This window comes from Piliocolobus tephrosceles, chromosome 14, assembly GCF_002776525.5.
Source record: "Piliocolobus tephrosceles isolate RC106 chromosome 14, ASM277652v3, whole genome shotgun sequence".
In the NCBI taxonomy this organism is placed as follows: domain Eukaryota; kingdom Metazoa; phylum Chordata; class Mammalia; order Primates; family Cercopithecidae; genus Piliocolobus; species Piliocolobus tephrosceles.
In genome coordinates this window covers 110,355,571-110,381,879 of record NC_045447.1, presented here as the reverse complement: position 1 = coordinate 110,381,879, position 26,309 = coordinate 110,355,571, and the positions used below count along the sequence as shown (strand labels likewise).

The following is a 26,309-nucleotide window of genomic DNA, read 5'->3' as shown; positions in this document are numbered from 1 at the left end:
CCATTTTTGCTGTGTGGTGGGCTATGAATAACTTTGGGTTTTTTTTTTTGAGATGGAGTCTCGCTCTGTCGCCCAGGCTGGAGTGCAGTGGCGCGATCTCGGCTCATTGCAAGTTCCACCTCCCGGGTTCACGCCATTCTCCTGCCTTAGCCTCCTGAGTAGCTGGGACTACAGGCGCCGCCACTACGCCCGGCTAATTTTTTGTATTTTTAGTACAGACGGGGTTTCACTGTGTTAACCAGGATGGTCCCAATCTCCTGACCTTGTGACCTGCCCTCCTGGCCTCCCAAAGTGCTGGGATTACAGGCGTGAGCCACCATGCCTGGCTGGGCTATGGATAATATTTACCTGCTTTGCTTTTTTATTTCTATTAATTTTTCTACAACAAAAGAGTATAATTAAAAACTTCTATGGTTGGACATGGTGGCTCATGCCTGTAATCCCAGCGCTTTGGGAGGCCAAGGTGGGAAGATCACTTAAGGCCAGGATTCCACACCAGTCTGGGCAACACAGATAAACATATTTATCTCTACAAATAAGAAGTTAACGGTGAAACCCCATCTCTACTAAAAAATACAAAAAACTAGCCGGGCGAGGTGGTAGGTGCCTGTAGTCCCAGCTACTGGGGAGGCTGAGGCAGGAGAATGGTGTGAACCTGGGAGGCGGAGCTTGCAGTGAGCTGAGATCCGGCCACGGCACTCCAGCCTGGGCGACAGAGCGAGACTCCGTCTCAAAAAAAAAAAAAAAAAAGTTAAAAAAACAGCTGTGGAGTAGTGGAGGCTGCCTTGAGTTCTAGCTACTTCAGAGGCTGAAGTGGGAGGATCGCCTGAGCCCGGGAGCTGGGGGGTACAGTGTGCTGTGACTGTGTCACTGCACTCCAGCCTGGACAACGGCATGAGACCGCACCTCAAAACAAAACAAAAACCAGAAAAACAAACCTTCTATGTGACACACACAGAAAAAAAAAAAAAAAAAAAAAAAAAAGAGAAAAATAGATATGAGGGCTACTTGGTAGAGATATGAATTAAAAACAAACTCAATGGAAAAAGATAATATGCATCTCTGTTCTCACTCATATGTGAGAGGTTAAAGAAAGATTAATGTGATGGAGGTAGAGAGTAGAATGAGGGTTATCAGAGGCTGGGAAGAATGAGGGGAAAGGAAGAGAGGTGGGTTAATCGGTACCAACATACAGTTAAGAACACATTCTAGAGTGTTCCACAGCACAGTAGGGAGATTACAGTTAACAGCAATATATTGTATATGTCAAAATAACTAGAAGAGAAGATTTAGAATGTTCTCAACACAAAAAAATGATGGATGTGTTTGAGGTGATGGACACTCCCATTACTCTCATCTGATCATTAGACATCATATGCTTCTACCAAAACATCACATGTACACCACAGATATATACAGTATTAGGTATCAATACTACTAAACTATAAAAATAATCATATGCACCTTCATCATATTCTGAAGTCCTCCTATATTAACAATAAAATAACAACCCCTCTGAAGAAGACTCAAGAAAAATCATTATCTCAGGATCCTGAGACACAAAATAACGTTTTATACTTGGGTTCTGCTTTCCACTTACAAAGCCCTTTGAACCTGTATTCTTTATGTCTTTGGAAATATTTTGATCATTGCTGCTCCTCCATCAAGCTGGGGCCAGCTGTACCAGGTAGGAGGTGAGAGTGGGGACCGGAAGACCCCAGCACTGCCACTACTGGCAGAGAGATCTGGAGCAAGTCCCTGACGTTGCTGAGGACAACAGGGATGACAAATGCTGTGACAAACCTCACAGGACTGTGTGAGCCTTAGCTGACGATGTGTGTGAAATTTCCCAGACCCTTACCCGAGAGCTGAGCAAGTGTCTGTTCACCCATGCATTTATCACAGAGCGCTGGTTCACTGCCCTAATGTCACAGGGGAGGGGGCACAGCTGCAGAGTTTGGGTGGCTTTTGCCCAAGGTCACCCACCGTATTAGTAAGAGGTAGAACGGACCCTTTAACCCAGAATCCAAGTGCCCTGCGAGCCTCATGGCTTCTGAGCACCAGCTGAGAACCTGAGTACAGCAGGAGGAGGTAGTCTAGGAGCACCAAATTCCACAGAGCACGCTAGACAGGTTGAGCATCCCTAATCTGAAAGTCTCAAAGGCTCCAAAACCTTCCTGAGTGCCGATATGACATTCCAAGTGGAAAATTCCACACCTGACCTCACATAGTCACAGTCAAAACAGGCTCACAACCATGAAGATGACATTGTCACCACGGCACAAAAAGTAACTGGAGCAGACCTGGTGGAAGTGTGTGATGGGCTTATTGAAAACTAACGCACTGTGCATTCACAACCAAACAGGAAATCATGTCAGTTCCTAAAATCCAAGAGACACGTCTAAGACGTCCGTTGTGGTGATGCTGGAGGCAACATTCTGAAAAGCCATCCAACAGATGCCTCCTCGCCCCTACAGGACCCACTCCCTGATCCTTCCACTGCTTCTGATGTTTCTTCTCGCCTAAAACAGTAAAACATGGTGTACAGCAACCTCTCAGTGAAAACACAGCATTGCAGGTGGAGGCCAGAAGCTGTCGTTTGGCCGCTGATGCAGGTATCTGGTGATGCTATCGGGCTGCCTGGGTACCCCGAACACATTATTTTTTCACTGCATTAATGGAATGTCATTTTTTTTTTTTTTAACTGGTAAGTACGTATGTGTGAATTAGTTTAAGAAAATGATTGCTTATCGCCAGCATATAAATTCTAAGTCAGGAAGGATGGGAATGCCACACACCAGATTGTCCACATGGGTGGCTGAGATAGTGACACCTTTGCTGTTAGTTCAATGTACACCAACGTTGTTTCAGGCACACAGTTATTTTAAAATATCGTATAAAATTCCCTTCAGGCTAGATGCATAAAGCAGTTGAAACACAAACAAATTTCATGTTTAGACTTGGGTCCCATCCTCAAGCTATCTCATTATGTACATGTGTGAATATCACCCTCCCAGAAAAAATCCAAAACCCCCAACACTTCTGGTCCCAAACATTTCGTATAAGGGATACTCATCCTGTATTATGCTCACAGCTAGAATTTTAGAATGCATGAATCATGACAATAATCCATATTTTTATTTAAAGTACAACCATGTTGCCCCAAAGATTTTTGTCAGCCAGTGAGAAGATGCAGTTTTTTTCAATAGGGCTCCCGGGGCCACAGTGGACAGGCCAAGTTTTCCTTCTGGTCCCCAGAGGGGCCTTAGAGGGTGCAGATGAAAGCACACAGAGAACATGCAGCCCTAAGCCTCTTTACCTGCAAATTCTGCCATCTTATTCTCCAGAAATCCAAGGCTTAAGCCAATTCTTTGAAAGGCAAAAGAAGCATCACTTCTGCCAATATTTTTGATCAAGCTCTGAGGATCCTCTCATCCCCAAATAGAGCCAGGCTTAACTTTCCAAAGTGAGGAAAGGCTAGCTAGCTCAGGTGGGATGCCAGCTGACCCAGAGGCCCATACTTCTAGGCCAATATGATTCCAATCCATTGTAGACAAGAGATGTTTCCCTCATCACGCTTCCCTGCTGTGCCCCTCTTCAGCGCAGCCTTCTGCACAAGCTTAAGAAACGTCTGTGGCATTCACACAAAAACCTTTTAGCAAAAGTTTATTGTGATCCACATAAAGATGATCTGAGGGACCAATTGAAGTTATTTTCCACAAAATTCAAGTCCTGCCCATGCACCTCCGTATGTGAAGGACGCAGAGGGGCAGCAGGGCCATGGCACACCAAGTGTGCTGAATGAATAAATGAATGCGCGGTCTCAATACAGAGCCTTGGGAACAGGCAGTCATCTGTATAAGTTATTAATTCCCCCCAAAGCCTCAAAAAGTCAATCAGTCAAAACAAATGACCCTTTCAGCCTGAAAAGTACCCACTCAGAGTCCAATTAGGAAAATAGGGTCTGTGTATATGCAAGCGTTGCATTTGCATTTGATTAATCCCATGAATTATCTAACAGCCTCTAGAGAGATTTTTTTTCTTTTAGTCGCTCAGGTCCTCCTTTCAATGTTGCATTTAGTTACTGTGAGGCCGAAAAAGTACAACTCTCTAAGCGGGTGTAACTACAAAATTATTACCACTGCCTCTTTTTTATAACCGAAAAAAAGAAGATCCAGTAATGTGGGCAACTGGCTGAAAACTCACGGGTTGTGAATTTTAGTCCTCTCCCACCCATCTCTTTTATTCAGGAGGAGCCAACCGCTGCCCAAATTTCTGGGCCGTTTTTCTCCTTGTGAGATTGTGCCCCTGCGTGTTGCCATGGGAAAAATGCTACAATCAGCCCAAAGAGAATGTGCCTTCATGAAGTGAGCCCAGCGAGAGGACAACCACCAAAACATAACGAAAAAAGGACACCCGCACGGGACCGCACGCGGCAGGCTGGGCGCAGGTAGTGCGCAGGCGCCGGGTCCGCACCGCGCATGTGCCGGAAGCAAGCTTCCCCGCCCCCACCAGCTGCTGGCAGTGCCATCTGTTATCAGCCTTGCCCAGGCTGCTCCCTCTGAATGGCTTTCCCTGACGCAGACCTGCTCGCCCTGTCAGATGCAATCAGGTCAGCCCGGCCCTCTGCCCACGCTGGACCTGCTGCCTGTCGCAGCTCCCACCAGCTCCCACGGAGCCACGAGTTCCCAAGACAACACTGCATCTGCCAGGAGGCCCCTTCTTCTTTGGTTACTTGCCACACTGGCAAATGAGGGCTGTGCACCGCGCCACCTGAGACAGGCCCAAGAACGTTGCCGACTTCCTGCAGGGCACAGGCGGAAATGTCTTCCATCCGGAACGGAGTACCTTCCAAGCTGGGAACTGTCCCAGGTTCTACCACAACCTCAGGTGCAACCAGGCCGCTCAAGCGCCACAGGCAGGCAGAGGCACACCCAGGTCCCGTGGCTCTGCAGGAAGTGGGCGCGCCCAGAGGTGAGATGCAGAGCGCACGCGGGCTCAGAGGCCACACTCCACCAGGCAGCAGAACCCAGGAACCAACACAGCGTGTTTTCATCAAGTTTAGTTGAAACCTCCTGAAGTCTTCATTAAAAAAACACAAACAGAAAGCAACCCACCACCACCAACAAAACCCAAGTGCTTTCCCGGCAGGCTCTCCATCACAGCACTCAGGCACTGCATAACATTAACCCCGGCTCCCTTCTCCCGGCTTCCGTGGGGCTGACATCGCCTCTCAGCTCTCAACAGTCTTCTTGCCATTATCCAGCCTGCGCCTCTCTTCATTGGCCTCCCACTTGAGCCCGCATGGGGGAGAAGACAATGCGAGTCTCCACCTTCGCACGCAGGCTCCCTGGCCTCCGGGGAACACCACGCTGGCCTCATTTATCTCCTGCACTGTTCCTTCCCTCTGCATCTGTGCAGGGAGACGCACGTCACTGGGGGCCACTTTCATGATTTTGTTGCCATCAGGATTAGCTGGATTAGGGGCCGGTACATAAGGACCCCCTGGTGCCGTGAGGAAGTTTCATCACCGGGTCAGCGTGGTGTGAACTATATTCTGTCAACACCACCACTCCTTATAGCCACCAACCAAAAAAGGGGGGAGGATGGAGGTGGGGGCGTGGCAGAGAAAATGCCTGGAGTGCAAAATGTATACACTCATCATAGCAATACATTCCCACATCATGCATTTCAAAGTGTGTGAGCCATTCAAGACTATTCTTCTTTCAAACAAGAAACCTATGTGATTCTTTTTTTTTTAATCTATGAAGAATTTGGTGGGTCTGACAGTGGAGGTAGGGAGAGTAAATATGGGTAGGCGAGTACGTGTAACTACCCAGAGGAAGAACAAAAAGCCCACAAAAAACCTTCTAGCCCCTTTCTAAAGCTAGTCAAACAGTTTGGGAAGAGTTGCACTGCTGAAACCTTGTATTTTGTTCAAGGCTAACAGGAACAAACCAGGATGGTTACCAGGATGAACCAGGATGGTTAGTTCCTCTTCTTCTGAAGGACCAAAGCGATCCCACCCAGCAAGGATATGCCCCCATCTAACGTGAAATAAGACAATGTGGGCAGGAGAGTGGTGGAGGGAATGGTGTGCGGGGTAAAAGGATGGGGAGAAAAACAAAACAGAACTTTTAACTCCTTTTAAAATTTCAATGACTGAATTTTTTTCCTCCCAGGGAGTCATTTACCTCCCTCCATCCTGGCCCCACTCATCTGGACCCTGTGTGAAGTAAACACACAATTTCTACAGAAAGTCATGGGATTTCTGCAAGTGTGTGCGAGTGTGTGTTTTATAGAGCAGTCCCTCTTGCACAGAACTGGGCTGTCCCATCAAAGCCGTATCTGTTATATTTCTGTCTTTCTCTTCTGTTTGGCGTATTCACCAACAAGAGAAAAGGAGGTAAGCTTTGGCGGCCCTGACCTGCAGCTGGAACACAATACTTTCGCACAGCCCTGCCGACCCCTGACATAAATTTTACACCGCAGCTGGCATTTACACACTCAGCATTACCATATGTATAGCTGCTCGGTGCTAATTATGCTAATCACCTGTCTAACTCGCTGCTGCGAAAAATGGTTGCATTTAGCAGTCCAGCGCCTCCCAATGCAGCTTACTGTGTGGCTGAAATGTACATTCAGACGGCCCTGAATGGCAAGATTTTTCCACGTTGCTGGCTACATTCAGGCCTCAGAAAAATTTATTCAAGTCAACTGGTTTCGGTCCGCAACAAAAAAGTTACGAGAAAAAAGTGAGTGTGTTCTTGCCCTAACATTCTGGATCTGCTTGCAAGCAAAATGATAAATCAATTGGTGTGGGAAACAAAAAGGGAGAGAGATTTCTTTTGGGAGCCATGTGAAACTGTAGCCTATTAAAAAAAAAAAAAAGGAAAAAAAAAGGGTCATCCTATTCCCCAAATCTCTAGAAAGAGCAGTTAATAGATATTTAGCCCTAATCCCAATTCTCTCAAATTGCAAGCTTTGTTTGCAATTAAGCAAGGTATTAAACATGTGCAATTTTTTTTTTTCTGGATCATGTGTAGACCAAAATGATGCTATCGTATTTATCATTTTTTATTTATTACAACAATGTGTAAATCTCATGAGGAAAATAAAGTAAGAAGAAAGAAATAATTTCTTAGGCAGCTAGGAAAAATTCTTTTGTTATTTTCTCTCAGAAAGCCTCTATTTAAAAAGAGGCTGTGTGATGTTTGAGTCTATTTTGTGAAGGTTGCTGGTTTCCCACTAAAGGAGCAGAGGAAATCAGGGAGTGGGGGTGGGAATGTGGAAGAATTCACAAAAGAAAAAAAACAGTGGTGGGAGGAGAAAGAGGGAGTCAAGAAGCCTACATTTTCCTTCATCTCAAAATTCCTGGATTTATCATCACCATTTCTTAAAGCTGTTTCCTCAGATCACTCTGTAGAATAAATTTCTTAATCAGGAGAATATTGGTGCAGGTATTTCAACAATTCCCCAAATTCAGACTGAAATCCTATTTCTTCCTAACTCACAAAACATGTTCATATTAATTTTTAAAAACCCCGAACGTAGTCACTCTCAGGGCTGCTTCATATTAGGCTATCTGGATGGACAGGTCGTATCTGGACACTCGGATCTCTTGTCATTGCTGGCAGCATCGTACGACTCGTTTTACCGGAGGGGGGCCCAAAGTGCCAGTGACTTTCTCACCTCCAAACAATCATCATTAGCAGACTCCTTACTTCAGAAATGCAGAAAGCAGGAGAAAACTGGAAGGCCATTTACTTCAGAATATACTGTGGGCCACACCCCTCCGGGCTGCACAACACCAGACTGGCTTTGCGACCCGTCGGCTTTCCATGCTTGGAAGGTGCACCCACCCCCTGGGCTTCCTCCCACGGAGGAGGTCACCCCGAGGTTCGGGCTCTCCGGCCTCGATTCCGCTCACCTTTCCGTTCAACCACCAGCAAATGAAAAACAGGATGCTCGCGCAACTTAAAGATGCTGCTGTGACAAGAGCACTCTTGTCTCTCTCCACCCTCCATTCTGTCCCACATTTTATACACTTCTCTGACCCAATGAAGCAACACTATCCAAGCCACATCTTGATTTGTTTGGCATCCCAATTCAAGTTGCTATTCTTTGCCATTCCAATGTGTTTATCTGGGTTTTGTAGTTTCAAATCTTGACTGTGCAGCCAAAAACACAAATGACACAACCACTCCTGTGCTCACTGCAAAGCGCAGGGTTTACCCCCCACCCCCCATCCTCTCAATATCGCACTCTTCGTAAATAGGAGATGGACCACCCTGCCTCGTGGCACGGAGCAGTGTTTACATTGCAATACTTGACTGTGTAATACATCTGGCATTTTTGGGCAGGATTCCTGAGCTAGGGGCCAGAAGCCCTTAAGCAATGATTTAAGGGGAAAAAAAAGCCATGCACATTGACTTAACAAAGCCCATTTCCAGTTCCTTTTGCTTACTTTTGTACATGTTTCATTAATAACTGAAAACTATCTTGGTTGCTAAATTGGGTAAGTCTACTGCTTCTTTTCATTTATCCTAACAATAATAAATAAAGCTTGCACTGTGGTATGGGGACCTGCTTCTCACTGGCCTTGCTTTCATAGCAGTGGCATTATAGGACCCACATGCAGAGCGGACTATTTGGGCCAACTCACACCTGGGTTTCTGGATTAGAAATAAGGTCCTGCCCCCACATTATAAATCTCTCCAACAACAAACTTGCCATTCATTAGCAGGTATCTGACTGCCCACCAACAATAGTTTCCCTAACACATGTCAGCTGTTTCTCCAGCCATGCTCTAAACCCCAAATGAAACAGTCATACTCCTTCCTGGAGGGACTAAGGATGGGGCGCATCTTCCTGTACACCAGACTCCTAAAATCCCCCACCACAGCCCAGCAGTTTCTCAATGGCAGTATTCTGCTTACGGAAGGCATGAGACATTGCAGTGTAAAGGAAAAAAAGCGCCCTAAATCCAATTTAAGAGAAAAAAAATCCAGTAAGTATTATCTTAGCACCCAAATTCAAAGATTAGAAGGGAAAGTAACAGAAGTGTTTATATTTTGATGACCCTGATTACATCTGTGTATTCAAGCAATGTTCCCACCGAGAGAAGCCTGCAGAGCTTCCTCCTCCTGCAGGCAGAAGTGCCCTCACCAGCAAAGCCCTCTGCTCTCTGGATGTCAACCAAGACCTCTCGTGAGGATGGACCATAAAATCTAGATAAGGAATTGCATCGTCTTCGATCTAGCCAAGCTCCTTGTGCCCACTGGCTTTGGTGGGAGTTCTAAGCAAGGAAAACCTGAAGTGGGGCACCTGGGAGGGAAAGCCATGTTTGTGCTCCACTCACCGTCTCAGAAATGCTACGGAACCCGGTTCTTCCACTGTCCATGCGCCACGGTCAGCAATACAAGCAGGGGACCAAGACTTATTTCCCACTCTCTCTGGCGGTGTGGTATGGGTTGAAGAAACTTGTCAATGGATTTTAAAGTTGCCTCAGCAGTCCATTAAAAAAAGTCATGATTCTTCAACAGGGGAATCACATCTTCTGCCAAGGGCCCATCAAAGAGTGTGGTCTTGGAACCAACCCTAACCAAAATAAGAATGCCAAGGATGCAAATGGCAGCTCTGTATCTAGTATCTCCCGCAGCTGGCTTGAAATAATAAATGTTCTCATTCCCTCCTCTTAGTGTGTGATTAGCCAGACTTACAACCATTTCAGAGTTCACACTAGTAACTGCAGAGATCCACTTGGAAGGAAATGACGTGGGCAGCTTAGAGTGGGTGGGTGGGTGGGAGAAGGGGCAGGAGGGAAGGGGGGAAGGGGAGGAGGCAGCAGAGGTTCTGGGAGCCAGTGAGGGGCACAGAAAACATTAATAGTATTATAATAGGACAACACGGCTATGGTTATTGTGTGGGGGTGTCTGACACAGCTGGAATTCCCTCAACGTTTTCTCCCCCTAAATAGTGTCAAAAGAGTGCCAGAAATTAAAATACTACATTTATGCAAAGTGGCTTCTATGAAATCTGGTCCCCTTTACAGTTATTTTATATTTCCATATTTGTTTTAAAAGCCAAAAAACCTTTTACAGTGAAACACATCCCCGAGTAGAACTGAACACTCATCGGGGCTAAATCGGGGCAGACAGCTAGCATGGTGAGGCGGGAGGCGGCCACAGGGCGCCCCCTTTCTCTGCCCCATTGTGACTCTCCCCTACCCCAATACAAGCAGGAGAGCAGGGCAGACGAGTTTCAGCTTGCCCCGAGTGGACAGAGCCTGGGGTCACAGGCAGGTCAGCTTTGAAGGAGAAACCCAAATGAAACATAAACATGGCATTGTGGAAACCAGACGAATCTCCCGTGGCTTGTCCAGCCAGCATTCATCTCGGCATCAGCTGTGGCGCATAATCTAAACACACGGATCAGGCTGTTCATACATCTGGAAGCTGTCATCTTCTGGAACCTCCGGGCGGCATCTGATGTGTCTGAAACACCCCATTACCCAACCTGTCCCCTCAACGTGTTGAAGGGTCAAGAATGGCAGGTAGCAAAGACACCGGGAGGATTTGCAGGGTCAGCTGCCCTGTGTAGAAGACACCTGAGGACTATTTGTTCTTTTCTAAACAATCATTGGTAACTTCACATTTCCAATTGTTTTTCTCCAAATATCAAAGAGACCCCACAACTTCTTCCACCTAAATGTACATATGCACTAGTGCAAACTAATAAATACCTATCTAAGCATATTTTTCCTTTCAAACCAGGTATGGCGGGGCAGGGTCCAGGGAGCAGAAAGGAGCTGCATTTTTCTTCCTGTCCCTTGTGAAATGCCTCCAAAATGGCAGCCCCAGAGAAAAGAAACCAGGTGCTCACTGTGGAAGGGCAGTGACAGCAGAGTCCATGCTGCCCTTCTGGCTGGGACGCTTGGTCCCTTGCTGTCCCTTGGTTCTGCTCCATAAGGGCTCCTGGGGGGACAAGGGGGAGTGGTTTGTGACAGAAACAGCTGGAGGAGGATGACACCACCAAAGAGTTCACACGCTAGCCAGGCTTCGGAAGGAGCTGTTATTTCAATATGCACAAGGGCAGTGGTGTCTTCCATTAAAGCTTCTATTAAAGCACCCACACACCAGTCCATGTGCCTGCTGAATGTTTGGATGGAGTTCCCCTGAGGGCAGACACTGTGGCTTTTCACCAACATCTCTCTGGAGGTGCTAAAAACCTTCAGGCTACGGGGGTTGAGGTGGAACCAGCCTTTCTGCACATTTAGATATCCCCCACCAAAAGGTACCCAAATATAAAGCATTTCTTTCCTCCACGGCCTCTTTCCTCTTTCGATCTGTCATGGTGTTTTTCTTTGATGTTTAATGTCATTCTAAGAAAAACAGTTATCTGGGTCAGTAAATACAGGATTGGGATGGGGGGGTTATCTTAAAGAAGAGACGAATACTCTTACATCTCTGCAATGTATTGTAGCCACAACTGCATCACCATAAACGTCTTCCATCTGCACAGCATGGTTCTTCCAGTCAAAATCTTTTTAGCATCTAAACCAGTGGGTCTCAACTGAGATGATTTGGTACACCCTCTCCCCCAGTGACATCTGGCAATGACTGGAAACACTGGTGGTCACAACTGGGAGGGTGCTACTGGCATCTAGTGGGTAGAGGCCAGGATGCTGTTAAACATCTTATAGTGCACAGAACAGCCCCTGACGACAGAGGATGATCCAGCCCCAACGTCAATAGTCCTGAGGCTGAGGGACCTTGCTCCAAATTGAAGGAGTGGTGAAACTCAGTCATCTCCTATAACTGATTGCCTGAGTTCAAGAACACTGGAAGAGTTAACACTAGCAAGGTACAAACTTGGAAGCACTTACACATATCATGCAGTATTTAAAAAAACAATTTCTTCTATTTTCCTTTAAAAAAAAAAAGTCAAAGTCACAACCTGCCTCCTCCCCGCTTGACGCTGGCCTGCAGCAACGTTAACATCCAAACACCAAGGCAATATGGATTCATTTCAAGGCTGTTGCCCTCTGCAGAAAAGGAGGCCAGGAGCTGGGCAAACTTTTAGAAAAAACAAAAAGCTCAGAGAGATAAATGAATGTTCTATCGCTGGAGAAGCTTGACAAGAAACTTGTGTCTGAGGGAGGCCTGGAGTGAGGGAGTTGATACGAAAAGAAATAGATACTGAGGGAGATGGGCTAAAACTGCTCAACAAAAAGGAAATACCGACAAAGAAATAGGCAAGATTAAAAATAACATCAGTCTGTGCCCAGAAGGGTGAGATCCAGGTGAAGCACTCAGGGCTCCAGGGAAAACACTAGAGGCCAACATGTGAGCACACTCATGAGACAGGGATGGCTCGCAGGAAGCGCTGAACCCCCCAGCCCAAGCAGGGAGACTTCTGTGAAACAGCCCTGAGGGACCAGTCCAGCTTCCAGGCTCCCACCCAATCTCAACCACCCCACAAAGGGAGGCAATGGCTGCCCTCCAAGAGACCACATTCCTGTTCTCTGAGCCTTTGCCCATGCTGTTCCTTCTGCCTGGAAAGCACCCTACCCTCTCCCCTCCAGCCCCTGTGCCTGGCTCAGGCCTCCACCCTTGAGGCCATCCTGGAAGATGTCCCCGATTTTCCTGCCATTTTGGCACTGCTGTCCTTCATGTTAACCACCCACACACCAGTCCATGTGCCTGCTGAATGTTTGGATGGAGTTTCCCTGAGGGCAGAGACTATGGCTTTTCACCAACATCTCTCTGGAGAGCTTTCTGCAATGGTGGTGCTAACCAGTGGTGGTACTGAGGACATGTGCAGAATGAACGCTTCTATTTTTATGCAATGACAATTAGTTTCTCCCCCACCTTGCTGCCATGGTCGTGTTTCTGCAATAGCAGATGTCCACTACATTAGTCAACATATTCTCTATCAAACCTCACTACTCCACAATATATGTGAAACTGATTTGACAATTTTGATTTGCAAACACTATAACTCTAAAATTCAAGCTGGTATCTTAACATGTAATTGACAGTTTCTTAAAAGGCAAGCATTATATGGACATTTAAACAACAGAATACAGTAATTCTTATCACCAATGCCTACACATGCACACACGCGCGCACGCATACGGACTCTTCCTCATCTAGCATATATTAGTCTGCACATTGTGGCTGATGTAGTCTAACTCTTTATAAAGCCACATTTCCCCAGCATGTTAAACAAAGCATGCAAGTCAATTTGAAGATACAGCCTTTTGAGTGGATCCCTTTAATTTGCTGGCTGTATTAAAAAGATAACATTAACATGACTTTGGCAGATAGGAGAATATGCAGAATAAGACAATGTGCATACACACACACGCTCCTGTGATTTTAAATTGCAGGAGAAAGAGGTTCTTCCAAACTATCCCTCAGCATCCCTCTCCCCTTAAAATCTCATACTTTACTCTCTTCTGTTGCTTTCTAACTAGGGCAATATGCTACCTCTATCCATTTCGTTTGTGTAGCAAGCACTCTGTTCTTGCCCAGTTCATATAAAAATTCACGTCTAGAACTTTCAGAACAACGTACCTCTTAACAAAGCACCATCTAACAGATTTCTTTACTGATCGCCATGAGGAATTTATCTATGAGACAGATGCACAAAATGAACTTAAATTTGGAGCTGCTACTCAATTCAATTCACGGACATCTACTGAGGTCTAGGACAGCAGATTTCTCACTCCTGAATGCAAATGCTCACACTACTTACTGCTGACGTGAACACTCAGCTCACTGTGTCACAAACAAGATCTCTACACAGTTACTTCTGCTTTGAAACGAAATTAAATCTAAATGGCTACTGTCGTATAGTCACCTATCTAGTCGGGTTTATCTGCATTTACGAAACTCGCTTCTTCTTTAGGGGGAGAGAGAATCTAGCACAGAATGAATGAATGAATGAATGAATGAATGAGAGATCAAGGACAGGGCAACAGGAGAACAAGTGACTTATGTCATCAGTAGGCAAAACAGACCCGGAGACACACAGCAACCCATAGCTTCCCATCTGTAAAACGGGACAATCCTCATCATAAAGACATTACATCCACTATCATGTTAGAGAAACAAATAAAGTAATAACAGCAGCGATTTTATTGAGTTGCAAGGCATGTGACAATATATAACAAATGCCTGGTACACAGCAGTTGCTCAACAAGTGACAGTATTAGTACTGAGTCAATAACATTTGGCCCAAGAACCAGTCAGCCATGCTGGAACTGGCAAAAGTAAGCAAAGTGAGTGTGCCCCTCAGAAGTGTCCTCATCCAGTCCACTGAAAAAGAAAAACTCCACTCCCTCTCACTATACAACTGGCAGCTCCCATAAAACTGCTAGGAGGCACACTGCATCTCCTTCCAGGACTTGAAACGGGTCGTGTTATGCAGAAAGCAAGTTATTTCCAGAAATATGCAATGTTAAGAAAATAAATCACATTCTCTCTCCTTCAACGTGTTAAAGGTCCACTGAAAACTTGCTAAGAACACAAAATCACGTTTTGTCATCCTCATCTGATGGCAACAAATACAGGTTGGATCAAGTGGTGGAAAGTGGTGGATGAGCCGGCCCTCCCTGTTCTCAGGCCCTATTCTGTCCCAGAATCTATGGCAGTGCCCCTACAGTCTAGCCAATCACACCATTCCAAACTCCTCAGCTGGGGCCCCTGCTGGTGCGTCACGCCCATGCCTAAAATGCCCTCCTTCCCCCACCGTCTCCAATTCTCTCCCCCACCCCCGAGTCTGCCTCATCACTTCCATGGAAGCTCCCCTACCACCGTCTTGTAACTTTCACAGCCCATTTCAACTGTGAACCCAAATGTAGTCCAAATGCATCGAATTCTAATAGTTTTAAATTGTGCAGTGTCGCACACACTTGAGTCTCCTATAGTGCTTAACACAGTGCTAGGGACATCATAGGTGCTCAGGAAACTTGTTGCTAGGAGCATAATAGCTGCTCGATAAAACCCTTCTTTTATCTACCAGTGATACTGAATCGCTGAACTGAGATAAATTACTCCATGGATTCAATCCAAAGAACGCTTTTGTATTAATTACCAAACTACTTAAGGCAGGAATGTTTTGTCTTAATTATGTAGACTATTATTTTAATTGTCACTTCTCAATTAAATACTCCAACTCCACCACAGGCTTGCAAAACTCCGCAAGCTGAATCTTCACAAACAAGGAGAGATTAAGGATATATTCTCCAGGGTTCGTCTCCAACAGCATCCTGAAAGGGATCACTGAAGCGATTAGGCGCATAACTCCTCAGCTTCCACATGCTGTCCGGGGGAATGCTCCAGGCATTTTGGTTTGAAATATTTACACAGTCACCTCAACTCTCCCCTACCACCCTCTTGTAAGGTAAGGGATGCCCCAAGTAGTGTTTAGGGTTAAAATGATTCCAAATAGCAGGATTTGGAATTTGCCAAAAAGATAAATAAGAAACAACCAGCGGGGGAAAAAACTGAAACCTGTGTCACCAAAATAATGTAAAAATGTTTGCCTTCGAAAAAATACACATCTATTTTAAATCTGCAACTGCTTTGCTAAGAAAGGTCCCAAGAACTCTAAAACTGAGGACTGTGGATAAAAGACTGGTAGAACCCCTCCAAGAGGTCCCTTCAACCTCGCGTTCTTAAAACATTTCTTTCCTTTGCCTGCAAAATGCAGCCTTCTCCCGGAATAATTCCATGTCAAAAGCCCCCACCCGCGAGGAAACATTAATCTACTTTGCAAACATGCGTTCCAGTCTGTGCCTTACTATTTTTTTTTCCACTCCTTCCACCCCCACCCCGCTTTTTTTGTACCTTGAGACAAATGTTTTTTTCCCTCAGAGTTGAAAGCTGTCCAAAAACAGGACCACACACGCCGCCGCCTCCGCAGGCCCGCGCTGCGCCCGCCCCCGGCCCTCCCCAGCGCGCCGGCCGCGGCCGCCGGGGGCGCGCACACTCCAGCCAGCCGGAGGGGTGGCCTCTGGCTCCCCCCGACTCCTTTCTCTTTGGACGCGGTGGGTGGGGGTGGGGAGGAGAAGGAAGCCGGGCCGGGGAGCCCGGCCGGGAGAGGCCAGCCCCGGGGCGCGTCTCGGGGCGCGGCCTAGGCGGGCGGCGGCGGCGGCAGCGGGCCCCGGAGCCCCCGGCGCGCGGAGTGGTCCGTCCCGGAGGGGCCCCGCGCCCCCGGCCCGCCCCCGCCGCTCTCTCCCACCACACCTCGGCCGGCTCAGCGCCCCGAGTAGATTACAGCGCGGCCTTTGTCGGGCGGGCCTGGCTCCCGGCCAGGCGCCCAAACAATCAACAATCCCCCGGGTGCGGGCAGGGGGTTTCGCCGGCCGCAGCCGGGCTCTAGGTGTGCGCTGGCGAATATCTCTATCAACCGCGAGGAGGGACCGGGCCGGGGGCGCGGGCGCCGCGGCGGGCGCTCTTACCTTCCACCCACAGCTCCTCCACGTTGGTCTCGAGGTTCGCTGCCTTTAATCCCACCGCGAAGGCCCCAAATATGAGGAGGCCCACAACCAAGAACTTGCCGCAGTTTTTTTGAATGTAACAACCCAGTTTAAATAAGAGTCTCTGAAACTTCGCTCTCAGCCACAGCGGCGCTTTCCGGCCAGTAGCCTTCCCCTGGGGACGAAGCAGAAGGGAGGAGTGAGCGCCGGGGAGTCGCGGCCCGCGCGCCCACGCCCGCTCGCGCGCACCCGCCCGGTGAGCCCCCAACAGCCGTGGGGGCGCGGGTGGCCGCGGCACACGGACTCGCCCTCGAGGCTGCAGCCCCGGCGGACCTGAGCGTCATGGGGGTGGGGGGGCGGGCTCGGTCATAAATCAAAACCGGGCCGCAGCGTGGGAGCTGCACCTCGGGGACATCAGGGCGCCCCCACCCGCGGGATCCCTGAGTACGACTTGGGGCACTGGGGCTGCAATCCAGGAGAAAAGGAAGCCGAGGTAGAGAGGAACCACTAGACACAGGCAATATTCACCCCAGACCTGAGAAGGGAGGGGCTGCGTAATCCCAGCGATGGAACCCAAGGTTCAGGAGCCAGCAAACCAGTCCTGTTCAGTCCATCACCCTCGGGGACCGGCGCTAGGGGCGAGCGCGCTTTGGAACAACATATTGCGGGTTCCCCCAACTGGACCCCCGCCTAGAGTGGTAGTAAGTGGGGATCCACGTGGTGAGCGCGGCCGCCGGAGTTCACTCCCGACGCTTTTCCATAGCGTTGGAAGAGGCTGTGTGAGCTGAATTAGGAAGTGGGGCAGCCATCTGCAACTTACGACAATATTTGTGATCGGAAGAGGGCGGCCACATGGATCTTTCCCTCCTCTCCCTTCCTTTCTGGTTAAACGTAAAAAACAGCCGAGTGCACAGGGAAGGGCCCAGGCCGGCGCAGGCTGCTCCCCGGCGCGGCGCTTCCCCGGCGCTGGCCGCGGCCCCGGCGGGCCCCCGTCTGGGTGCTCGCCTTCCCCGGATTCCACACATTTCAGCGAGCCTCGTAAACACAATGAACCCGGCCGCTCCGCAGACTCGCACCGCGAATTTAAGGTGGCAATTTGTTTACAACTTTCCCTCCCCCTACCAGGCCCTGAGGAGAGGCGGCTCAAAACCTGGAAAACACGGGGAATGTCTTTTTCCGAGAATAATTTTTTAAGGGAGCAGAGATTTCATGCTCAACAAAAGCAAAACCGGCTGCCAAAAAAGGAAACCACCTTTATTTCGGCTCCCTCCCCCCTCCTCTCTCCGCCTCTCTCCACTCCGCCTCCCCCTCCAAGATGTTAAGAAATGTGGCAGCATTACTGGGGTTTAGGCTGCAAATAGGAGCAGGGGCGCAGGAGGAGGGAGTTCCAGGGCAGGGGGCACGGGGCAGGGCAGTACCACGGCCGCCCTTGAGGTGGTCCGCCGTGGACGGCTTTCCAGTGCTCCGGAAAAGGCACGCCGGGGAGGGCGTGTGTACACACACACACACACACACACACAAGCACACACCTCCACCCCCTGCGGACCTGAGACAGCCCTTTCCTCCCAGGACCAGAGGGAGGGTTTGAATTTTTCAATCCCCACTTGTCTGCTGCTTTTCCTGGAGAGGTGTGAGTGTGTGTGTGTGTGTGTGTGTGTGGCGGGGGCGATCCCAAAGAGTTAGAGGAGGGAAGAGAAAGTGGGAGGAGAGGAGAGAGTCTGAAATGCACCTTGGAAATCTGCTCCAGAGCGAAGGCGGCGTCGCAGTAGCTGGGCCGGTGCAGATAGTCCCGGTCCGGCGCGGCAGCACGGCGCAGCCCCCCCGTCCGTCTGCGCCTCCCACCTCCAGCCGGCCGGCCCGGGGCACCGATGCAGCCGCTGCCGCCGCCGCCGCGGTCCTGGGGCTCGGCGACGTTACCAGCCGAGGCCATGTTGCCGCCGCCGCCGCCGCCGCCGCCGGGACGGAGGCTTCCCGGGCGGCCCGGCGCACTGCTGCCGCTGCTGCGGGCTCCTGGCGCGCCTGGGCGCTCGGCTCGCGAGGACGCTGCTGGCCGCAGGCTGCTCGGGCTCGGGCTCCGGTTGACAGACCAGCCGCTGCTGCTGCTCACACGGCGGGCGCTGCTGCCGCTGCGGCCGCGGCCGCTGCCGGGGAGTCAGACCCTGCGCCTTCCATTGCCACATTGCGCGGGGGTCCCGAGGTCTCTGCGGCCGCCGCTGCCCACATCCAGTTCGCGGGAGGGCGAGAGCCGGCGCGCCGAGCGAGCCTGTCCTTCGGGCGCTTCCGCGGCACTCCTTGCGGTCCCCAACACCCCCTACCCGCCCCCCGCCCCGCGCCGCGACCCCTTCACTGCAGGAAGAGCCAGCGAATCCCCGCCGCTCCCGCCGGCCGCGCTGGCTCTCTCGGCGCCTCCCGGGTCGCCCGAGCGGCCGCGGAGGGCAAGCGCAGAGCCGCCGCCGCCGCGGGGTCCGAGGGTGCCCGGCGGGTCTCAGCGCTGCCGGGCCGGGGCAGCCGCCGCTGCCGCTGCTCCCGCGGTGGCTGCTGCTGGCGGTGGCGGATCCAGGAGCTGCTGCTCGGGCTCTGGCTGCTGGGTTCGCGGTGGCTGCTCGGTCCCGGACTCTGCTTTCTTGTGCTCCTCGGCAACCCGCTGGACCATTCTGTCCCCGTGCAGCGCGCCTCTCTCGCTCCCGGGACCTGGGGACTCCGCTCTGTGTGTGTGCAGCGGGCAGCGGCCGCAGCAGCTCCTTGATTCAATAGATGAGATGGAAGAAGAAAAAAAAGAACTCTCTCCATTTGGAGAAAGAAGAGGAGGAGGGGAGGGGGTGGAGGGGGAGAGAGCGAGCGAAAGAGAAAAAGGCTGGAGCTCCCGCCCCCGGGGCTGTCAGATGGCTTGGGTTTCTGCGACGCGATTGGCTCGCGGAGGGCAGAAATTACTCAGCAAACATGACTATTATTAGCTGCTTAGCAACAGCTCACCAAAGTAGAGAGACCACCCAGGTAGGCAACCCAGTGTGTGCATCCCCGGCTTCGGGGCAGCCTCTGAGAGCGCCAACCTTCTCGCATGCAATACTTCCATTAAGGAATGCTCCCCCTCCTTTCTCTCTTATTCCTTTTCTTTTCAACAATGTCTTCTTTTTTGTGGGATGCCCTTTGCGCGCACACACGCGCGCGCGCGCACACACGAACATTTGCCTCGCGGTAGACACGGGGGGAAATGTAATATTTTTTTAAGCGCTTAAACAATTTCTGAAATTCCTCAAAGAAAAGCCTTTCAGAGGCACCTTGGCCTCAAGCTGCAGCAAATACTGGGAGGTCCGGCTCGCATTCCCAGGCCTGCACCAATAATGACAGCGTGCTGGATAGTGCGCCAGTGTGTGCCAGATTTTTTTTTCCTCCTCTCTTTTCTTTTATAACTAAAGGGAAGACTTAGGCTCTTGCAGGGAACAACGCCTCGCATTAAGATAAACAGAATGGAAAGTTAAAGAGGAAAGCAAAGACGCTGGGAAAAGCCACCCTTTCTTCAAATCCGTCTGCCCTCCCCCCGCCGCTTTCTCCCCCAACTTAAAAAAAAAAAAAAATCGACAGTACAGTCTTGGTTTGAAGGAGTCAGTGTTCTATAAACGTGGAATCCAGACACCGAAGCAGTCTTGTAGAGGCAGAGGCGTTTTTATTTGAATCTCGAATGTGACATAAGTAAAAGAGAAACAACAGAATCCTTTTTTACAACTCAGAGAAACGTAATTGCTTCCTTGAGAAAGTTTTCCTGATTATTTTGGGTTCATTTGTACCCCCCTTTTTATTAACCAGATGTTTATACAGCAAGTTTTTTACAAAACCCGGTATGCATGTTATATTTAATAATAGTATGACGTAGAAGATTATAAATGCCCCGATGTTGGATTCATTCAAAACAAACTGTGCGCGGATCGCGAGGGTTTGTCCCGACACCGCGTCCAGTGTCACCAAGACATCCCGGGGATTCGCTTCCCGCGGAGGAGGAAAACACGCGACCCTTTGAGGTGGATCCTGGAGTCAGACACGTCTACACAACTAGGCTTTTTATTTTTAAAAATTTTGTTTTCGCAAAGTGGAATGTGTTTTTCTTACGTTTGCAAGTTACTACGTTCCTCCCTGGGATAGGAGACCCCGCTTTCTTGCTTCACTTTCTTTTTTAAAAAAAACGGGGTTGAACTGCAGAAGGACCCGCAGTAGCAAGAAGCCTAGTGAAGTCGTGAAATGGGGCGGTGTGGCTTTAAGATGCACACGGTGTGTGTTCATTGAAAAAAAAAGAAGAAAGAAAGGAAAGCAAAGGAAAGAAAGAAACCCAGATGGAGGGAAAGGGGGAGGAGCAGGGAGAAGGCGGAGCTCCGGTGGCCACGTGACCCCGCGCCGGGAGGCCTTGTGCGCGCGCGCACGTGTGCCCGGGTGCGCGCGCCCGGCTCCGGGACTCCCCGCGCCCGCGCGGCCAGGGCAGAGCAGGTAGAGAGGCGGGTGCGCCGGGCGGGCTCCGGGCCTCCAACGCGGCCTCCCGGGAGCCCAGGCGAGGCGCGCGCCCAGCCGGCGCGGACGGACGTGCCGGACGCGCCGTAGTACATTCCTGAAGGCGGACCGGCCCCCTTACGCTGCCCAATGCCCGCGCCGCCTCCCCGCGGCCGGCCAATGGTCGCGCTCACGAGTCCCTGCCCATTCAGCGGCCCCGCGCTGTCGGCCCGGGCGCGCTAGGGGCTGCGGCGGTGCGCGCCGGCCACCGGGGCGGTCCATGCGGCTCCCGCAGGGGGCCAGTCCGCCGGCTCTCCCCGCCCCCTTCCTTCCTCCCCGGCGGTTTCCCCTCCCCGCTTCCTTCCCTCGGCCTGCGCCTTCTCCTTCCTCCCTCGCCCCGCTCCCTCCCCCACCAGCCTGGCCACCTTCCCTCCAGCCTCTCCTCCTCGGCTTCTGGGGGAGGCCGTGCCCCCGACCCCCTAACCCGCAAACCGTGTGCGGTACCGGGGGCAGGGCGTGATGTACCGAGGAAGAGAAGGAGACGGGGTGGAGGTATTTGGGGGCGTTCGCGGGATCCGGAGGGGGACCTGAGCACCGGGCCAGCGCGGAAATTCAAAACTCAGACCGCTTAAGGAGCACGTGATTCTGTGAGTGGCTCAGGGAAGGGCTGCGGAAACTCGGAAGGCAGGCGGGCAGCGTGCGACGAAAGTGACACTGCGTTGATAAAGAGCGCAGACGGCTCCACACATTTCCAGTTTCATCTTTGAGTACGATCCTGATGTTTATTAGGTTTGATAAATAGCACAAAACAGGAAAAGAAGTTTACTATTCTAGCTTTTCTCACTGAACGGTTATGCAGACACTTCAAGTCGAACCATTGTGTGCTTGCTTCTGGAAATTGCTTTTTAACAACTGGGGGAGGGGGGTAGTACCCCTAGTTTTGCATGTCAGCCTTTTTATATTTCAAGCTTGCTGGAGGGCAAGGAATCATGTAGCCATAGACTCGTTGCTATGTTTGTCTTTTCAAACTTTTCCACCACGTTTTGGCCCAAAACTATTAGTGTTTCGTCTCAATCTTTTACTAGAGGGATTTCGGTATGGCTGCTTGGATGAAGGAGTTCTGGAAGGAAATGGTAAGCAGTGTGCCCGTAATGGATCCGCCTCACTCTCCGCACGCGGCTGCATGTCCTCTGGTTCCCGCGGCTGCCACATGCACGGCATTTCAGTGGCAAAGCCTCTTCCACTCAGGCCCATATCCCTTAGTTTGACTTAATTCCTAAACGTTTTGAACATTGATCCCCGGAGCTTTCAGTGCCCCGAGCCCACTCGCCTGCTGTTTGATGGGTTAACTTTTCAGCATCTCAGACAATGGTCCCGCCTGTAAATTCTCCCCGTGGGTTCCAGGACGCGCACTCCGGAGCCTCGGCTCTAACGAGCGCTATCTTAATCTCCCCCCCCCCCACCCGCCGCTTCCCCTGTGGTCTGCTTTTTTCATACTCAGAGATGAATTACTTTGAGGATCTAATTGGCCTTGTTTCTGTAACGTTTTAAGAAAGGGAAGAGGAGCCAGTGTAAAAGCCTGCTCGACTTGGGTGGTCAGGGCTGAGGCTGCCCCCAATTTGCCTCATTGCTGATGCATGCGAGTGCGACATTCCCAGCAATAATGTTGTTCCTAATCAATCTGCCCTTATTTACATTTGTAAGCATTGTTGGCTTTAATATGCATGCCCTGTGCGGGGGACTGCTGTGCCACACCGGGTTTGTTAACTTCAACTAACCCACAAGGATTCCACAGACCTGAGATGAGGCTGACTGGGGCAGCCAGACCTGCTAAGGTGTCCTCTGGGAAGACAGTCCCTTTAAATGGCCCTTCTGCCTCCTGGCACCCCTTGTGACAGTTACCAAATAAGTGAGAACTTAGGGCCTTATCAGCCAGCAGGAGTTGCCAGCCTCTATGAAGCAAGAGCTGAGTGTTCCATCTCCCCTTTCCAGGTAAAGTTCATCTCAATGCATAAATTGTCATTTTGGTCTCCCAGTCATGATCCAAGACTTTTCATTGGAGTGTGTAGTTTTCAAAGCAGATGCCTTAAGCTCTCTGGATTCCCTCACATCTCCCCACTTCTCTGTTCCAATACTACAAATATCCATGGCCACGCCACACACATTTGAAAAGTGACATCAGATTATCCAAATGATGACAATGAAATAAAACATCTGCCCTTTGTGCTGGGATGTTCCAATGGTAAGCAATTGTAGGAGGCAGACTTGGTGGAGTTATGAAAAACCACAGTGAGATTTTAACTTTTCACTGGTTTCTCAGATCAAACCAAATGAGTCTTTAAAATCCAATGTAATTTGGCTAACTTGCAGAGTATAAATGTATTCCAGTAATTTGACCCTGGGGCCATTTATAATTTTGCCTACTGAGTTTAATACTCTCTTCCAGAAATACAAGGAATTGCAAACATGATTTTAAGTCCTTCGGTATTCTTGTTGAGAGGCTGGGATGGACAGAAGCATTGGGGATTTGATGCAATATTCTTTTACTGCATAGGGAGCCCAGGATACAGGAGGTGAGTGATGGTCAAGGCAGGGCTTCAGAAGTTCCAAGCAGGTACCTTGAATAAGAGTTGAGTCGACTCAACTCAAGCCAATGTACCACCATCCACCACATTTTCTTGGCTCCCTAAGAATGCCTTATTATTTTCTCATTGGCAGCTTTTATATATTCTTAAAAGGTGATGGTAGAAAATGAGTCTAAAAGGTTTCAGGGAAGCCGGGGGCAGGGTGGGGGTAGATTCAGCAGCTACAAAATGTAAAACTACTGGGCTTGACTCCCCTCCCCTACTCCCTTCCACCTTCTGTTTCCTCCCCTTATTTACCCCCCTCCCCAGGCTGGAGGAAAGGGAACAGCTCTAGCCAACTTGTCAAAATAATGCTGCTAATTACCCCTGATCTCCTTTAATGGGAAGCTGCTCCTAACTCCACAAAGGAGTAAATGAGGGTCTACAGCACAAACCCGGGAGCACTGGCATTTTTTGAGCTTACAGTGAGCTGGGGGTGGGGAAAGCGGCAGAGGGGAGTGTCCTGAGAAGGTCCCAGAAATCTCCACATTGATTACTCCAGGTTTAAATACTAGCTTGAAAGGGGAATTAGACTTTATGTATTGCCAAAAGCTATTGGTATTCTCTTGCTAAGCATGTCACCAACTGCTGAATGTTCAGAGCCTACTATGAACTTGAAAGAAAACAGAGCATTGACCCCTGCATTGATCCCCCTTTCTCCAAATATATTCTTACCCACATTGCTTTCCTCTAATGGATAGAGATGTATTCCTGAAACACCCAGACTTTGAACATGTTTTGCATCCTTCCCTCGCCTCGCCTCTATCTCCCTGTCTAATATATCTCTATCAAGCTTTGCGTTTGCTAGGAGGCACACCATTCATTTCAGTGATCTCTGCCATTGGGTCCTGCATGAAAAAGAAGCTGAGCAACATGATCCCTTTGACCCACTGCTGGAGCAACAAATTTATTAGAAATATAGGCATGAGAAATGAAAGGGAAGTAAAACAATTCCAGCTTATTGTGTGTCTTTCTTTCATACTGCTAATCCGGTTTACACATCACGCCTACACGTCTCAATAGGGCATTATACACTGTGGCAGAGGCTGGAGAAAATAAAAGGTGTGTGTGTGAGAGAGAGAGAAAGAGAGAGAGAGGAATGAGGATGAAAACGGGAGACATATTTTAATCCACATTGATTAACCTCATCAGTTTATCTATCTGTAGAAAGTTGAAGATAATTTGTAAAACAGCCTTTTTCTTTTCACAAAATAATTCCAAATGGTTCTAAGTTTTGTTCAAATAGCTTGTCAGATTATGACTACTTTATAACCAGAAATTAGATACACCTCTCACAGTGAGTTTGAAATGAAGCTAATACCCCAAATTGAGAATGGCGGGGCCTATTGATGTCTACCTTGATTCAACATTTTAATTGAAACAGATCATGGACTTAAAGGCATTTTATAGCCTTGTGGAAGGAAGCTGGGTGACAACTGGAACACACACAGACTCACAATTGAAAGCCCCTTGTTTTACAACTTGGGCACTCCATGCACCTGAGGCAACAATTTATCCTGAGTACCACCCAGAAATTTTAAGTTGCAATAAGAAAGGATGACACCATAAAGCATTGTCTTTCTTTGTGAAGGCGATTAATTGCATGCTGAACTACTGTGGCCAGTAAACACAGAAATAAATAAAAACCTAAAAGAAATGAACACACACAGAATGCTGAAAAAGGACTATTGTGGTAGTTCAAGACCTTAGTGATCCAATTATCAAATATTTAGAGCCACCCATTGTGGCTTTTTATTATTGATGTCTAGTTCTTTTGTGTTTCTCCTCCCCAGGGAGGAAGAAAGGCTAAGAAGGGAGGAAGACGGTCTTCTCTCCCAGGTGCAGGAAAACAGGTCTGTGGGTGTCTTCCACAGCCACCCACCCATAGAGTTCTTCTTAGGTGATGGAAACAGATCAGTTTCCATGAGAGTGTGCTCATCCACACGCTAGCATCATTTTAAACATGAACCTAGTAAATACGTGGAGACACAGCGCATGTCACCCAGAGGCACAGTCTCTGGGGCTCTTGGGGTTCAGCGCTGGACCCAGGTCTGTAAGGTGCGAATCGGTCCTGCCCGCCCCTGGGGCTCCCCTGAGGCCGCACTCTGCACTCTCAGCACTGGGCTGGTCGCCCACCTCTGTAAGGGTGGCAGGCACCCGAGCGCCGGAATCGGTGGGCACAAGAGTCACACACATCACCTCTCCTACCCACCGCCCCTTCCAGAACTCCAAAAGCCCCTCTGGCCCTTTTCCCGCAGCATGGGAGGGGAGGTGGGTAAGGTGCGTCTCTTCCAGCCCGGGTGTCCCGGTCCCCTAGGCGTGCGTGCCGGCTCGAGAGCGTGTCTGCGGGGCGCGAGCGTGCGCCCTTCCCTGCGGCTGCTCCCGCGAGCGGGCGGCAGCGGCTTCCGCGCGCGCGCCTCGAGCCCCCTCCCCTCGGCGCTGTCACTCTCCGCACGAGCCCCTCCATCACCCGCTCTGCCTCCGCTGGCGAGTCAGTAGCCACCACCAGGCTGAAGAGCGGAAGCCAAGGTGGCGACCCTTTCAGGCGTGAAAATGGGGGCCCCGGCGACCCCCTCCGTGAGACTTCCCCTCGGAGCCGTTCCTCGGCCGGGGCCCGCCGCGGCCAGCCCCCCCTCCCCGCCCCGCGGGGCTGGCCTCGGGGGCGGGGGCCCGGGCGTGCGAGCGAGCGTGGAGGCGCGGGACCCGCGCCCCCGCGCCCA

The 26,309-nt window shown here is 50.1% G+C and overlaps 1 protein-coding gene across 8 annotated transcripts in view; it reads right to left on the bottom strand.

Moving 5' to 3' along the window:
* The window catches only part of PTCH1 (patched 1), a 74,787-nt gene that overhangs the window by 47,324 nt on the left and 1,154 nt on the right, over positions 1 to 26,309 (bottom strand). For 2 of the 8 annotated variants that reach the window (XM_023185245.3, XM_023185247.3), the window contains exons 1-2: positions 18,219 to 19,318; positions 16,472 to 16,664 (exon numbers count right to left, since the gene is read on the bottom strand). In XM_023185245.3, coding sequence (XP_023041013.2) covers positions 16,472 to 16,664; positions 18,219 to 18,419 — 394 coding nt within the window. In that variant the 5' untranslated portion in view covers positions 18,420 to 19,318. Of the gene's footprint in view, positions 1 to 16,471; positions 16,665 to 17,017; positions 17,281 to 17,309; positions 17,503 to 18,018; positions 18,120 to 18,218; positions 19,319 to 26,309 lie in introns of those variants that run through there. The other 6 variants (XM_023185249.2, XM_023185246.2, XM_023185250.2 and 3 more) reach the window with 5 other exon arrangements.